Raw genomic sequence first — 16,766 nt, forward strand, 5'->3', positions numbered from 1 at the left:
TGCAGAAAAAAATGAGTGTCCTTTTTACTTGAAATTAGGAGTGTTCAAAAATATCTATATTGTTTTGGAGGTTTTTTTATGCCAATATTCACTCGATATTATGACATATGATATTATGATTAGAACTGTGCCAAAATATACTATTTAATAATCATTTGTTTTTTCAGTGCTTAACAATTGGGGTCCTGGACATGTTTGGATTTGAGGACCTGCAGAAAAACAGCTTTGAGCAGCTGTGCATCAATTACACCAATGAGAAACTACAATATTACATCAACCACCACATCTTTACACTTGAACAGGTGAGTGAAACTAGGATTTTAAGTGACTTGGAAAGCAAAGTGGTTGTGATCAAATTGTGACATAAATTTTGCTAATCCAAAAATCCCCATGCATTTAACAACACTGAGGTCTTTAGTTCAGCGTTTCCCAACCTTTTTCGTCTTGAGTATCTCCTAAGCTTTGCCTGACATTTCAAGTACCCCCTAACTTGTATACTGGTAATTCTTTAGTATAATAAATCTGTTTACTCAAGTTATAGTCTCATACTTTCTTAGTTTAACAATATTGAAAATCATCTAACAAAATTAGTAACCTGTATTCATAAGGATGTAAAATGTACTACAAAGAAATGTTTATATTCAGAGATTTTTATATTCAAAGATTACGTTCTTTTAAGCACCCCCTGGTATTTGCTTGAGTATCCCATTTTGCTTAATTGACCATAAAGTCAGGAAGTGTCATTTTAGTCTTTTTATTACAAAGCACTCTTAAAAAACATTTTATGAATGAACTTTTAAAAGAAGCTGGCAGCTCATTGGCGAGCTCTGCCTGGGAGGAGCGCGTCTTACAGAGGGTGCGCTGACTTTGTGCACCATAGGAGCTACACCACACAACGGGTCCCCACCCCATTGGTTGGGAAACACTTATTTACTATACAGTTTTTACTTTCTCTCATTAAAGATAAGGTGTATTATTGTTTGCAGATGACATTTAGAATAAGACAAACTTGTTTATGTTACTTGGACAAAATAGCTCAAGGAGTAAAATATATAAACAATGTTTATAACAAAAACAAAAAAGAAGTGTAATTTATCATTATTTATTATCTATTGTATTAAATAATTGCACATTTGGTGATATGCAAGTTGAAACAAACATTCAAACTTTGGATTTGATTACAATAATATGTTTCTACACTGAAATATCGCACAATGAAAATCTAATAAGCTTATGCTGCAAGTACCAGTAATCTTTTTAAAAGTGTTGTGAATGGATTTGTTTTCAGGAGGACTATGCATCAGAGGGCCTTGTGTGGCAAACCATTGACTTCACGGACAACATCGACTGTATCAACTTAATGAGTGGGAAACCAACAGGGCTGTTTGAACTACTGAATACAGAAATCAGGTTGGTGCCCAACTTTAATTTGTAAATATTTAAGCAGTTAATAGTGAAACAGGTATTTTATTACATTTAAATTGGTTAATCTTTCGATGTGAATGGATGTTGTTTGATGTTTATAATTTCATTCTTTACTTACATTTTTGAGTGGTTTATTACCTGTGATAAAGTTTGGTTATATTTTACACCAATTAGGTGGCACTTTGCAATTAAAAAGGTTAAAAATGCAGGAAGTAAAACTGAGCTCTAAAAAGGAATCCTATGTTAACAGAACACAAAATTTCATCCAAAATGTAAGGGCTATTTATGTGAAAGGAACACAATTTATTGATATACAGGTGTTGTAATATATTTGTTATTTGTCACAATATAACTATTTTATGAATTAGATGACCTTGTTAATATTATGATTGGCTCTGTCACATCTGCTGCACATGTACAACCAGGAAGTAAAACTATATATCTTTAACAAACTAAGGGAAACTGGGGAAGTTATTTACGAAATTTTAAATGATGTTTGGGGAAATAAGTACTCTAACATAATGCAAATTAAATGTATTCTGTAAGGAAATCAGTTGTTGAAGTACAATAATGTCATAAAATATCTCTGACTTTGTTTATTTAACTTAATTTATATCTTTCATATTTAATGAGCATCTACAATCTACTTTGTTGTTTTTGCAGCCTTCCTGACGCCAGCGATAAAAATCTGTTGAAAAAGATGATGCAGCATCATCAGGACAGTCCTTTCTTTGAGACAAACTCTGACTCAATATTCACCATCCAGCACTTTGCCGGCAGCGTCACTTACAACATAAAGGTACAGTGGGTTTAACTTACAAAAATGTTTTCTATGGAAGTGTATCTCAAACTATGATACATGAGCTTCTTCAGGTCAGGTTTTAGAGTTCATTTTATCCACATTTTGGTCCTCCTTTTGGATAATTTCTTGTTTAGAATTACAGTGGAAATGATGTCCCCCACTTTTAGATCTGGTTCAGCCCCTCATTAGACATGGAATATTCCTATTATATACTTTATTTAGATCTGGCAGTTCTCAGAAAGCCAAATGTTTTCTTTGGTGGTATTACTAAATAAATAAATGGGCTGTCCTTGTGTTGAAAGTATTATTATTATTATTATTATTAAAGCATGTTTTGCCAATTTTGTTTTGTTTTACAGTAACTTGTGTATTAGGTCTCCCTGGGAAAATCTGTGTGAACAGAGTGAATAATTAATCCTATTTGTGCACTTGTGTTGTAATGAAAACTCTGGCACAACCCTGGCAACGGTACTCAAAATATTCACTCTACGTAGAAACTAGTTGTTGTTCTGGTGTGTGCATGTGAACTGACTACAGTTTAATCACAGGTTTAATATTTATTGACATAATCTCAATCATTTCCAAACTGGAACAAAATTAGGTCTAAAGCTGGTCAAAAACCTAACCAGGACTCGAGTACTTAACAAGACTTTGCTTTAATTAAACGCGTGAGTTAAACGCGTGAGTTAAACGCGTGAGTTAAACGCGTGAGTTAAACGCGTGAGTTAAACGCGTGAGTTAAACGCGTGAGTTAAACGCGTGAGTTAAACGCGTGAGTTAAACGCGTGAGTTAAACGCGTGAGTTAAACGCGTGAGTTAAACGCGTGAGTTAAACGCGTGAGTTAAACGCGTGAGTTAAACGCGTGAGTTAAACGCGTGAGTTAAACGCGTGAGTTAAACGCGTGAGTTAAACCTGAATTTACAATCAAAGTAATAACAAAATACAAACTAAATTCAAGGATTCCACTTATTTCGCTAAGTCTAGGACCAAACCAGTAGTGAGCACTGGAGACAGTCGCTAACAGATCAAATACAAGGTACTTATAACTACTAACCTAAAACTACTTATAATTGCACAGTGTATAAGTATTGCTGGAAAGGGCCCATTGCGAGTGAGAGAACGTTGATAGAGAGAGGTCTAAAAAAGTTAGTCTAACTTTTATGTCACCTCTAATCCTTATTATTATTTTCAGGATTTTGTGGAGAAAAACTGTGAGCACATGCGTCCAGAGGTGGTGTCTCTCCTCCGCAGTAGTGAGAGGGCTTTTCTGCACCACCTGGTCTGCTCTAGTCATCAGGCCCTGTTCAGGTGGGGCGTCGTACGAGCCACCATCCGAATCATCTCGGTGTTCAAACACCTGGCCCGCAGAAGAGCAGAACTACGTAAGTACACTAAATTCAGGTTTAACCCAGAACTAAACCTTTATGATTGGACTAAAACAAGTGTAAAACAACTCATAACCAGGTTCAAATGAGCAAATGAGAGCCAAACCAGGGCAACTGATGATAGGCCAAGTTTATTCTCTGCTAAAGTTGGTAACATTTGTTGAGGTCTTTTACCTCCTGCCACTGCCTCTGTTAGTGCTGCTTGAAATTATGCCAAAAAAAAGATAAAGGTAATAAAGGTAATTCAGTGCTTTTTAAAATGCAGCAGTATACACTTTTCTCACCCACTCCATTATTGGTCAGCCTCTATTATGAGAGAGTGACAGGTGGATTTAACTAATCACAGTGAAGTGTGTGTTAGTTCCTAAAGAATGTATACTGTGTGAAAAAAGTGACCTAGGCCCTTACAGAATTGTGATATTATTTTTCTAGCATTTTCTAGCGAATTAGTTTTGTCATTTATTGTTTATTTGACCTATATTCTTCTCTCACAGTGGCTGCCAAACGCCCATCTTGTAAATCTTTAAAAGAATTGAAACGTAATTCTGCGCGTCTGTCCAGGTAAAAGCTCTTGTAAAATAGCCATTTGATATGTTTTTTTTATTTTTATATTGTCTTGTTTTAAAATGAGGTTGTATATGTTTTACAGTAACAGCTGGACTTTGGATTTCTCTTTCGATCGATCAGATGAACAACCTCTGGATGTTTTTGAGGACATCTTTGCAAACTATGAAAAAAGAACGTAAGTTTTTAATTTAATCATCCTGGTATATAATACAATGAGTTTTGATTGCTGACTAATTTTGCTATTTTTTTTAGAAAAAATAAAGGAGGGCGACAAAAACAGCTCATCCCAAAGGTAAGTTTTTGTATTTAAATTAGTAACAATATATTGGCTCTTGATTAAATATTCTTTATAATCCACACCTGCCCTGTCCTTTTTCAATGTTTTTTATCTGAATGCTTTTAACTGTATGTTCATAAATGTTGATTTTAACTGTCTGTACATGTATATATTGTATGTAAGGTGACCTTGAGTGCCCAGAAAGGCGCCCTATAAATAAAATGTATTATTATTATTATTATTAAATCATTTGCATTTGATATTTTAAATAGAATTTGATGGATCTACGGTCACTCCAACACATTGTCGGTGTCACTGTTCACGATAAAACTGGTAAAGCCACGCCACACCTTGATGGGCTCATCGCTCCCCCTACTGTCTGCACTCAGTTCCAGGTACATTTCTTCATTAATAGATCGTAAAAATAGTTAGACTTTGATTGTCATTTGTCATACTGTACATATTAGTGATGGGCCAATAAGAATTTTGTATCATTTGAGCCAATATCCTATATTTGTGTTACTACCAATATTAAGAATTTACTATAACTTAACTATAACTGTATGTTGTTGCTATGGATTTTAAAGTTTACAAATTAACTTTTCACTTCTGTAAAAATAATAACAAAATGTATTTATTTGGGATGTTTTGTGGCATGATTGTGTAAGCATAATTTCATAATTTTAGACTAATTGCTAATAAAACAAGACTAATTTCCTTTAATATACATTATTCTGTTCAAAAAGACAAATCTGAGGAAAAAATAGGAATAACACATAAACACATAGGGACTGGGACTGCTTAAAAATATTTTGGTACCAAATATCGCCTAAATGTTCAATATCACACAGTAACACGGCTATCTGGAAAGGCCTTGAATATCACCCATATTTCACCCATTCCTAAAACATATGCATTTGTGCCTACAGGCATCTCTTCAGAAACTCCTAGAAAGAATTGAAAAATCTCAACAGTTCTTTATAGTCTGCTTACGCTCCAATAATGAAAAGGTAAGGCTTTTGTGAATGTTATTACAATTTTTAGGTCAGTATTTTTGCTTGTAATTCTGTATAATATCTTTTATGCAGAAGGAGATGCACTTTGACTCTGAACTCATCAAGCGTCAGGTTCATAACACAGGTTTAGTTCAGATGGTCCTGATGCAAAAGGCGGGATACACTGCCAAATACACTTTTAAGGTGAGCCAACTACTGTGACTACAGCCAATGGTGAAACTTTTAAATGATGATATTGGTGCCAAGGTCTTGATACCATTTTCAATAATAATAACAATAATAATCATCAATAATCATTTTTTAACTTTTAGGACAGAATATAACTTTTCACTCAAATTGTAGTATAGTAGTTTGGCTAGGTCTTAATACTATTACTATGCTATAATTGTCTGTTTTAGTGTTTTGTTTTTTTTAGTATTGATATTAGTTTAAAATAGTTACAAGTTTCAACACTAGTTATAGCATTGATTAGTAACAATAATAATGCATTAATCTTATATTGTTCTTTATCAGACACTCAAAGTTTACCATTTTGTGCATTATACTTTTATACTATAATGGGAGACGGAGGAGGAGAAGCTGCCAATTTGAGCTATCAGCCTCTTTGTCCACCACCAATCACTCACTCAAACATACACCACATTCATAATAGGCAAGTTGGTGTCTTGCCTAAGGATACAATGACAGTGATATGATATGACAACATAGCTTTGTGAGCTCTGCTGTGACATAATGAATATATTGTTTAATTTCTGTGACAGGATTTTGTGGAGAAATTTAGGATGTTGCTTCCAAAAGGGGCCACTCCAACTCCAAAGCATATCTCACAACTTCTGGAGAAAATGAAACTTAACAAGTCCACGTACCAATTAGGAAAGACGAAGGTAAACCAATTATTCAAATTATACTGATATTATTTTACTAATAGACAAAAGCAGATGAGAGGTAAACATAATGTATTGTACCTAATGTAGCTGATGAAAATAAGCAAAAGAAACTGAAAGATCTCAATATAAAGATTTTTATATACATTTGCATTTTATAATTTTTTTGTACCAATTTTTCTCTCTGCTCAGCTGTTTTTAAAGGAGAACGAGCGTCAGTTTCTCCGGGACGCTCAGAACACTGTGGTTATGCATCATATCGTGGTTTTGCAGAGATGGTTCAGATCCTGTTTAATTCGGATCCACTTCCTCCAAAAGAGAGATGCTACTCTGATCATTCAGGTACCCCGGGCACCAGAGCTATTTCAGATTATAATGTATTTAGTGTTGGATTATGACCATTATATTACAAATGCATTGTATTTCTCCCTGTATAATCTCATAAAGGTTTGTGATATTGCAGAAATGTTGGCGTGAGTTTTATGAAAAGCAGAATCGGGCGGCCACAGTGATCCAGACGGCCTGGAGGACGTCACTAAAGTCTCCAAAGAGTGAACATGACCAGAGGGGGCGGACCAGGACGGGACGGGACAGGTACTTATGAGTTAAATCAGCTTGTTGGATTTTTAATAATTAAACTAAGCCAGATTTTGCTTAGGGTTGTTAGTTGTCACACATAATGGGAACAGTAGGACAAGATCAGTTCAGTTTTGTATTTGTATTAGGAAGTTTAGTCGACTAATTAATCGATGAAATGACTAAAGGCCTATAGCCCAACAGATGGGCAGACATCATCTGCTTGCAGTCCATAAGTGTGCGTTAAGTGTAACATTTTTGTAAGTATATTGGTTGAGGTTAGACACTAAAGTGCAGAAATACTATATACTCTTGTTTAGAAGATTACATCTTTTTGCAGAAATTTGACAATATTCTTGAGATTCACATTTTACATGCAAATGAAAACAACAATTTTGATTTGATCTTGTAGGAAAAAATCATGCCTGCTCATGCATGCAGTAATGTTGAATAGGACTTAATTGCAATTACTATTATTGCTCCAACCAATTATCACAATATGTTTGAACGATTTAAAAACACAAGTACAAAAGAATATTTACAGTTACTTTTAAAACATGAATCACAAATATTACAAGTACATAAAAATTATTAATTTTCTTTTTTTATTTTATTTCAGTTTGTCAAAAAAGGAGCTGAAGAGGCAAGCTCAGATCGAAGTTAGCCCAAACCGAATGCCTCAGTCTGGATCAGGAGGGAGCACCCCTCCTCTGCATCGCCCACTTTCATTGCCCTCTGACACCACTGCCTACACAGAGGACAGCCCCACCAAGAGCTCCCTGCAGAGGTACAAGGACGTGGGAGCGATCAAGGAGAAGGCGGACCGCTGGAGGGAGAGGCTGAGCGAGGGCGAGCCCACCGACGACTCTAGTCCAGAGCGGCACAGACGGGCACGCAGACGAGATGAATATCAGTGAGTTATTTTCAGGGTTAAAGTGACAGGTTTTGATGTTTGTTTGTTTGTTTTTGGTTTGCTGGGATAGTACTCGTGATAAATAGTTATCATAGTTCTACATTAATTGGCAGTTTGTGAAGAAAAGTACAAAAATACTGGAAGCAATGATGAGCTACACTAAGTGTGCACTGTGCCGGAGACATTGTTAAAATACCCATACACCTCTTAATGAGTGTTTTTCGCTCCTATTAGCATCCTGGCTAGCTCTATTGTTCTATTTGTTTCCTTTTTTTTGCTTTGGGTTTGAGGGTGGAGTTGTAGATGGGGGATGGATGATGTGTAAGGCTCCCATTCCTGTTCAAGGTAGGATTGTCTTTTCTAACAAAAATTGCCTCTTTAACTCCCCTCTCAAACCATTTCTTTTTCTCTGGCTAAGTACCTCACTATCTTCAAAGGAGTGGTTAGTGGCTTTGAGATGGAGATGTACGGCAGACTGGGGTCCAGAGGAGCTCTCGCGATGATGTTGGTATATTGTCTTATGGAGTGGCTGTTTAGTTGCTCCAATGTAACGCTCACTGCACTCTTCTACTCTGAATGGAGTAGACCACATTACTTTGTTTATGGCTTGGGGTTTTAGGAAAGACAATCCTACCTTGAACAGGAATGGAGGCCTCATCTATCCCCCATCTTCAACACAATTTACCTACTGCTGGATTGAAATATATTTTTAAAAAAGTTATATTGTTTTAAAGAATATTTATTTGTTACCCTTTTTCTTTTAGTAACAAAGGAAAATCCATGTCGGCCGATGAACTGTCCATACAAAGCTCTTCTGACAGCTCACCCTCTGCAGGAGAGGTAACAACATTAAAACATGTTGAACATTTATGTTATGCATGTGTGTGTAACTGTAACTGTGTGTCAGTGGTGTTTTAACTGAGAGTACATAACCAATGGTAAGTAAACAGTGTGGACTGAGGCTGTGTGCTCTGGGTTTCACCTGAATAATTAGGATGTGGTGCAACTGCGAAAGAAACCCAAACGTAAACGCCGATTAGCCTACGCCCGCAGTGGTTTGGGCATTAACTTTGGCAGCTCCAGAGAGAGTGAGTTTTGGACCTTTCCCCTGCCTCCCATGAGCCCCCATGTGCCCAATCTGAAGACCTCGGTCAGTACCATGGATGTGCGGGCCGTATCCAGGCTGGAGGTACTTTTACAGGGACACTTCTACTCTGCATGCCCCTGTCGCATGTACTGGTCCCACTACAAATGAGTGACTGCTTGCAAAGTCAAATGGAAATGTTTAACTGGATTTCCAGAGCTCATTTTCTTTATCTTTTCAACATACGTTCAGGGAAGCAATAGAAATTACAGCTTTTTAAATGTTACATACGCATTAAATGTTTAGCATACAGCAGAGTAGGGCTGCATGATTTTGGAAAAAAAGCTAAAAGTTTTGTTCAGAGTGCATATTTAAAAAAAAAAAAAAAACTCCCAGAGCATTATCATTTGAGAGAGGACTGAAATAAAACTGATAAACTAATACAAGAATGCCAGCATGTTTGTAGAGGTGAAAACTACAGGTACAACTAGATTTTTGTGTAACAATACACAACATTCAATTTTGACTTGATTGCATTTTGTTGTGCAGCCCTACAACATGATTATTGGGGACAAGCAGGTGGTGCCAAAAAAGCTACATAGTGCACTTTTAATACTATTATATAAACACAATATCAACCATGCTGCATGATAAAGAGTGGTGTCTTCTGGTTTGGTGCAGGGACGCAACAAAAGTCCTTTGGTGTTTTTGGCAGGGGACATGCTTGGGAAACTAAGAATTATTTAGTTTTTGGAGTAGTAGTTGGTTTCCTCAAAACATTGTCATGTTATTCAGAAGATTCCCTCTGAAACTGATGGATCGAGGTACAGTCTTCCACCAAGAAACTCTGAAGATGAAGGAAACCAAACTCTTACTACCCCTGAGAGGTGCGAGATATTTGTTTTAGAGACAACATGTGTGGAATATCTGATGAAGACTTATTTTTTCATTTTAAAATTTTCCAGGGTTTGGTTTCTGAGTAGATTCCTAAAGAAGCGAACACCAAAGTATATCTCCAGCCATGTATCTACCCACGATAAATCTGGTAATATATCCATTCATCTTATTAATTATAGGCTCATAAATCTATTTTTGCAGGAGCTTTTAGCATTAGTTCAGGCAAGTGAGAGCAGAAAAGAGCACACATTTTTTTCTAATATGTACTGCCACCTTGAGGTCACTCTAATAATCAGTCATTGGACACAATACCACTCACTACATTGTAAAAGCTATGACACCAGCTACATTTTCCAAATACCCCAAAACTGAGTTATGGGAGGTTAGACTTTGGTGCCATAAAATTATTAACATTTCTTTTGGACTTTTTATTGCAAGGTGATTATTTCAGGTCAGGCTTATCATTTTAAAACCACTAATACCAGCAGAGTATCTGACTTGAAAACCTTGCCCAAGTTCAACCTGTTGTTGTGCCCCTGTGCAAGACACCTACATTGACTTCACATATGGTGGCTGGCAATACAGGAATGGGATTCAGTGAAAAACCTGCCAAATTGTGAGAAAAAAGTTAGACGAGCATTGTAAGACTATTTAAGATAAGATGGAAGTATATTGCAACTCTTAATACTCAATAAAGTCAATTATGGATAGTAATGCAACTGTACATACAAAAAAAAGATATAATAATAAATATATAATAAATGTTCTGTCCTCAGTTACATTGCCACGATACTCGCCTCACCCATACCACATGCCCAACCAGCAGAGCAGCAGAGCCCAGCGAAACCCCACCATCCACATCAGCCGTGCCACCAGGGCCTTGGAGTGGAATGCCTCCCTGGACCGAGATATCACAGACCCCAAAGAACTCAGGAACCTCGACGAATACCTCGGGAATCAGGTAGGACCAAAAGAATCAAATATACAATACTATGTACAAATGACTATATACTATATAAAACAAATGCATTATGACTATATGTTACTGTAAATGCTGTCATCAGGTGAATGAACTGAAATCGAGAGTCAAAGAGCTATCGCCAACAGAGACAATTTTCCTCACAGCAACAATGGAGTTCAGAGAGACCATCAAAAGCATGTTCTCAGTCCAGGTTAGAATTTTCTTTACCTACAAGTGTATTTGTGTGAATTTGAGGCAGCAAGGACACAGTCATTTTAGCATTCGCCCGATATCAAAGGGTTAGTGGTTTCAAACTAGCCTGAGTGCATACTGCTGTTGTGATCCAGGAAAGGCAACTAGTTTATTGTGGCAATTTTGACTCTGTGGGTTTGGTGTTGACATTGGATGGATTGGATCCCTTTAGATTTGTATTATAACTAGGACTGCATGACACTATTTACTTGCTATAGATAAAATAAAAAATCTTCATTGAAATTATATGATTTTTAATGCTCAACAGAAGCCTCAAATAGCATACAAAGATCTGATGAAGGGCTACCAGAACAAAGTGAACTCATTGGCTGGGCCCAAACAGAAAGCTGAGGTGTCGCTGGTGGTGAATCTGTTCCAGTCTGTGCTTGACATCTTTGTGAGAGGATTAAAACGCACTGAGTCAGAGCCCGTCAAGGTAATATAACCCCTAATGCCATGGATCTCAGACTGTTCACACCAAGTACCACTCAGATAATCTTTGGCTTTCCGAGTGCAACCAGATATAAACCCAGCCTCTATCATGCTTAGATTATATTTATATAGTTTATAAATGTACATGTACCACAGTTTGGGGAAAACAATGGACACATCAATACATAAATATCGAATATCGAAATGTAAATATATCTATTGAATACAATCAATTGAGTTAACAATTTGTTTGACTTTTCACAGCCAAATAAACAAACCAAAAAGAGACGGAAAAAGGAGAAATGTGTAAGTGTAAAATACTTTGGTGGCAATTTATGGATGATTATTCTGGTTTTATCATTTCAAATTCTGTCTTAGATATAGCGAGGCAGTAGAAATAGTAGTAGTCATAACGTTTTGTACTACTAACCAATATTGTGTTTTATATTTATTTGTTTTGCAGCCTGACAGCCCCTTGGACCACCTTTTCAGCACATACCAAGTTAACATCATGCAGTCATGTGACTTATGTGGTTCCTATATTTGGGGAATGGAGAAGGCTTACATGTGCAGTGGTATGTCATTGTAAACATAAGAGAGCAAAGTACAGTCATGTCTTATTATATCCCAGTCTCTGGAGACTTATTATACAGCAGGGAAGTCCCAGTTTGGTACTCCCCCAATGCATGTTGGGGATTGATTTAGAAAAACTTTTTTAGAGTGTAATTTTTTTCACTACAATATAATCATAGTTTCTTAAATGTATCATGTGGCCTTATACAATGTCCTGATATAGATCAAGACCATTCTGAAACTATGTAGGAGAGGTCAAATTTTAAACTTCTGATTACAACACCATAGCATAGCTCTTTTGAATATATTAGTCAATATTTTCTCATGTATTTATTTATTTATTTATTTGTATATATTCTTATATATTCATTTCTGGACTTATTTTTATGTCATGGCACAATTCATTTAAAATATAAATTGTAATGGGAGTTCAGGTGTTCCATTTAATTTCCTGAATCGGTTCTTTTGGTCTGGTTCATAAATTAACCAAAAGCACAAGTTATTAACATAACATTATTATCACATATTTTATATGTATCTTATACTTGGTGCTTGTCCTTTCAGCTTGCAAGTTAATATGCCACAAGAAATGCCTTAGCAAAATCATTACCGATTGCTCAACACGCTGCTCCAGGATGGTATGCTATAGTAGTGCTATCAATAATATTAAAAAAAATATCACTAATAAAACTACAAATGAGCAACTCGCACATATTTTTTATATCCAGGATGATCACGTCCCTGGCTCGCTGCATTTTGGGGTGCAGGTGTGTGTCCTCACCAGTAAAGCAAACCCAGTGCCTAAAGTGGTGGAGCTTCTGCTGATGCATGTGGAGCTCAATGGCCTTTACACGGAGGGAATCTACAGGAAGTCCGGGTCAGCCTGCCGCGCTCGAGAACTGCACCAAATCCTCGAGACCAGTGAGGAAAATGTCATATTTACCACAAAGAAATTGTACATTTACAATGTCTGTTCCGAAAACTTGATAATGTGAGATAAATTGTTTGGCAACTTATCTTGCATAACTTTTTTACATAATTGCCCCATACCATTGTAGATATAACAGATATATCACTGCATTGCATAATTTTCAAAAGTAAACTAGTTTTACATTCAGTGTATGTCTTGTTCTATGAGGTTACAAATTCAAAATTTCTAAAATGTTAACATAATTTGATCTCCATGATGACGATTTAGCTTTCAGTTAGTGACATGTTAGAGAAAATAAATAAATACACCTGTCAGTTAGGCCCATTGGCATTTGTGGAGACAGGATATGGTGTGTAGTACTGTAGACAATCACTAATCACTCCAATCATATAATCACAGGCGTAGTGAGGTGTCTTGCCCAAGGGCACGACAACTGCATGGGTTTTGTTGAGCTGGGGTTGAACCACCAACTTTTGGGTTGAATGTCAAATCTACAAACCACTGAGCGACTGCTGCCCCATCTCTTTCCTTTTACCTCTAAAGATCCAATAATCCCTCAAAAAGTATCTCATACACTAATCTGGATGCTGTAGCTTACTCTATAATTAAGATAATTGCATGGTTCCTCTTTGGTGTTATAGATCCTGAAGCTGCGTGTTTGGACAACTACCCGATCCACACCATCAGTGGCCTGGTTAAACGCTGGCTCAGAGAACTGCCTGACCCTTTGATGACCTTTGCCCTGTACAATGACTTTCTACATGCTGTCGGTGAGTATGTTTGTGCTCTCAATACACATGTTTTTCATATTTAGATTTTGAGTATATTATTGTTGGTTATTATTTGGTTAATATTATTATTTTTACTTTAGGTGCATATCCTTGTGATTACTATATTTCCACAGTTTGCACCATTTCAAATTCCTTGTTTGTGAATCTAGTTTAGTGACAGTGTTTGATATTGTCTCAGTTCATGTGGTTAATGTTTTATTATTCATTGTTAAGAATTGCCAGAGAGATCAGAGAGAATCCGTGCTGTCTATCAAAAAGTCGATGAACTTCCTCCTTCTAATTACAACACATTGGAGCGCCTAATTTTTCATCTCGTCAGGTAAAACAAAAATCAACTGTTTCTTAGTTTTAGTTGGTAAACTTCCACATCATAACTTACATATTTTTGGGGTGTTTTTTTTTTTGGTATTTTAGAGTTGCCAAAGAGGAAGATCATAATAAGATGTCTCCTAACTCTCTGGCCATTGTCTTTGCTCCGTGTGTCCTGCGCTCTCCAGATTCGGATGACCCTTTCCTTGGCATGAAGGACGTGGCTAAGATAACAATGTAGGCCACTGTGAAATGGTCTAAAGGCCCTGTATTAATTTACTCTTATTGTCTAACTGTGACAGGGAGGAGTAGTGGTCATAAAGATGAATTAATAAGCATTTTTACTGCTTTTCTTCTGTTAGGCCAAAGCTGGCACACTGTCAAACAGCAGTAAAGTAGCATCTACTGGTATTATGTGAGAATACAACAGGGTTGGGTCGGCCACTTTAATTACAAGTGATGGCTTTAAAGTGCTGGTTTCAAAGATAAATATTGTTACATTTGGTGCATTTTTTACAGGTGTGTGGAGATCTTGATCACGGAACAATTCAGACGATACAAAGAGATGATGCAGAACATTCAGGAGCTGGAGTACGCAGAGGCCCTTGCAGTGAAAGAACTTCACCTCCGCAGGCAAAACACGGTGGGACAAAGCACAAATTCACTCCCCACACTACTGCTCTACATGGTTATTGTGTTCAATACATTTAATCAATTAAGTGGTTGCTTGGTTCAAATTATATGATCTTACTATATTTTATACATTTTACTTAAAAGATAAAGAAGGTATTTTTTAGGAATAATCATAAGCCATCATCAAAGACTTGAACTATAAAACAAAAATAAAATATAAACTTATGTGTGATATTCTTGCATTTGACATGTCTACTGACTAGTACTGTCTAATACTAGTTACTGTTTAGTCCCCATTAAGATTTAACCCATGTTCAAAAATGTAACCACGAGTAATGAAAGTCAAGGGTGCGCCAAAAAAGAGGAAATATAGATTTTGGAAATTGCGCAATTTCAGACTTGGAGGAATAACAAGTTTTGTTTTATTGTATGAAATGAGAAATTTAAAAAAATGTGCTCACTTTCTGTTATTACATTTAGGTACATTACTGGTCATGGATAACTTGGCATTTCTGCCATTGCCTGCTTGTCCTGGGAGGATCGTGGTAAAAATGAGAACAACATTTGTGATTTATTGTGTCTCTGCAGGTTGTTGAAAAAACCCCAGACCTGGAGATCCCTGAACACACCGATTCTGATGAAACTGAAAAGACACTCATCGATAGAATCAAGTCGATAAAACAGGAAAAGTAAGACAAGATTAAGTAACATCTAGACTTCAATCAACTCCACTTATTTGTAGCATAGACCCTTTTATAAACTGTTTTTTTTATTAGGAAAAGTATATTAACACAAGAAGACTAATCAAATGAATTAAGAACAGATCTATAAGTCAAATAGGCTGGGTTAATTCCATTCTGAGATCCAGCCTTGAGATCTGGAGAAGGTTTCCCTCTGAACTAAATAAATATTACTATAGTTATAACTGACCTTATATGTAATAATGTTATTTTCCAGGGTGGATTTGGCCTGCAGGTTGCCTGATCTGGAGCAGGAGCACTCTGATAATGATAATCTGGACTCGTCTTCATCAATGAGCACAGAGAGCCTCGAGGACCGCCTGAAAAGCCTTGATTCGGAAGGTCAGTAGAGAGGTATGGTACATGTCCTTCTCTGCTACTAAATTTCTTGATCTTTGATTTTGCTAAAATGTGTTTGGAAAATCACATAATCAAATGTTAAAAAGGTGTTTGATGAGACATTTTGTTTTTTACCTTTCTCTTTTAACAAATTACTTACTGAATGTATTTTCTTTAATTTTTCAAATAACCCAAGAATGCGAAATTGATAGTTTGACCACTGGTACCTCCTGAGACCTTAATAATCAAGTATAAACTTACTAATAACATTTTAACGTTTCTTCCACAATGTGCAACCTTACTGATAACTCTACTCCTAATAATAATGACTAAACGATGACTCCACATGCCCTTTAAATTACTGTAAACTAATTTACAAGCTAATATAAATTGCTTTTAAATGTCATTGTTTATGGATTATTTTATCATGCTGTTATTTTGTATATAAGTTATAGCTATAAATGTTCACAGTAATGTTTTGTATGTTTTTGTCCTACTTTTAGGGAAGCTGACATTACGATTGTCAAACAGGAAGCCTGAATCGCCCACAAACCCGACAGATCTGGCACAGAGAGTAAGGAGTTTGAGAGCACAAACAGACGATGAACCATTTGAGTTTTTACCTGGTGACCCTTTGCATTCTCCGACAACAAAAGACAAATCTTCAACGATAGAAAAACAAGGGAGCTTTGACGATCTAGACATCCCATATATTGATGCGGATGAAGACCAAACTTGACTTATGCAAAAATATATATATATATTAAACAAATATAACTTCCCTCTCAACTCAATGTGAACTGTGCACTTTGTTTAAATGTTTGTGGAGACGCTGCTAATAAAATGTATATTTAATGGTAGGCCCTACACTGATGCTTCTGGATTTAAACATAAAGGAGTGCGAAGTGCAAAGCAATCTACAATGACTGCTGAGTATCTTATAAATCCTAAATGTGATTTTCATTAAGCCAGAAAAGA

General features: G+C 36.3%; 1 protein-coding gene across 6 annotated transcripts in view; it reads left to right on the forward strand.

Moving 5' to 3' along the window:
* The window catches only part of myo9b (myosin IXb), a 35,598-nt gene extending 19,059 nt beyond the window's left edge, over window positions 1–16,539 (forward strand). For 2 of the 6 annotated variants that reach the window (XM_033982286.2, XM_033982287.2), the window contains exons 10-41: window positions 168–302; window positions 1,289–1,410; window positions 2,089–2,224; window positions 3,421–3,610; window positions 4,108–4,174; window positions 4,263–4,355; window positions 4,433–4,472; window positions 4,730–4,852; window positions 5,387–5,467; window positions 5,546–5,656; window positions 6,235–6,357; window positions 6,550–6,699; window positions 6,821–6,951; window positions 7,553–7,846; window positions 8,611–8,686; window positions 8,841–9,035; window positions 9,726–9,817; window positions 9,896–9,975; window positions 10,604–10,788; window positions 10,892–10,999; window positions 11,309–11,476; window positions 11,737–11,778; window positions 11,936–12,047; window positions 12,610–12,683; window positions 12,774–12,966; window positions 13,618–13,746; window positions 13,981–14,086; window positions 14,182–14,313; window positions 14,596–14,719; window positions 15,298–15,398; window positions 15,667–15,791; window positions 16,292–16,539. In XM_033982286.2, coding sequence (XP_033838177.1) covers window positions 168–302; window positions 1,289–1,410; window positions 2,089–2,224; window positions 3,421–3,610; window positions 4,108–4,174; window positions 4,263–4,355; window positions 4,433–4,472; window positions 4,730–4,852; window positions 5,387–5,467; window positions 5,546–5,656; window positions 6,235–6,357; window positions 6,550–6,699; window positions 6,821–6,951; window positions 7,553–7,846; window positions 8,611–8,686; window positions 8,841–9,035; window positions 9,726–9,817; window positions 9,896–9,975; window positions 10,604–10,788; window positions 10,892–10,999; window positions 11,309–11,476; window positions 11,737–11,778; window positions 11,936–12,047; window positions 12,610–12,683; window positions 12,774–12,966; window positions 13,618–13,746; window positions 13,981–14,086; window positions 14,182–14,313; window positions 14,596–14,719; window positions 15,298–15,398; window positions 15,667–15,791; window positions 16,292–16,527 — 4,074 coding nt within the window. In that variant the 3' untranslated portion in view covers window positions 16,528–16,539. Of the gene's footprint in view, window positions 1–167; window positions 303–1,288; window positions 1,411–2,088; window positions 2,225–3,420; window positions 3,611–4,107; window positions 4,175–4,262; window positions 4,356–4,432; window positions 4,473–4,729; window positions 4,853–5,386; window positions 5,468–5,545; window positions 5,657–6,234; window positions 6,358–6,549; window positions 6,700–6,820; window positions 6,952–7,552; window positions 7,847–8,610; window positions 8,687–8,840; window positions 9,036–9,725; window positions 9,818–9,895; window positions 9,976–10,603; window positions 10,789–10,891; window positions 11,000–11,308; window positions 11,477–11,736; window positions 11,779–11,935; window positions 12,048–12,609; window positions 12,684–12,773; window positions 12,967–13,617; window positions 13,747–13,980; window positions 14,087–14,181; window positions 14,314–14,595; window positions 14,720–15,297; window positions 15,399–15,666; window positions 15,809–16,291 lie in introns of all 6 variants that reach the window. The other 4 variants (XM_055228322.1, XM_033982288.2, XM_055228323.1 and 1 more) reach the window with 3 other exon arrangements.
* Window positions 16,540–16,766: the final 227 nt, after the last annotated feature.

This window comes from Periophthalmus magnuspinnatus, chromosome 17 (genome assembly GCF_009829125.3).
Source record: "Periophthalmus magnuspinnatus isolate fPerMag1 chromosome 17, fPerMag1.2.pri, whole genome shotgun sequence".
NCBI lineage: Eukaryota > Metazoa > Chordata > Actinopteri > Gobiiformes > Gobiidae > Periophthalmus > Periophthalmus magnuspinnatus.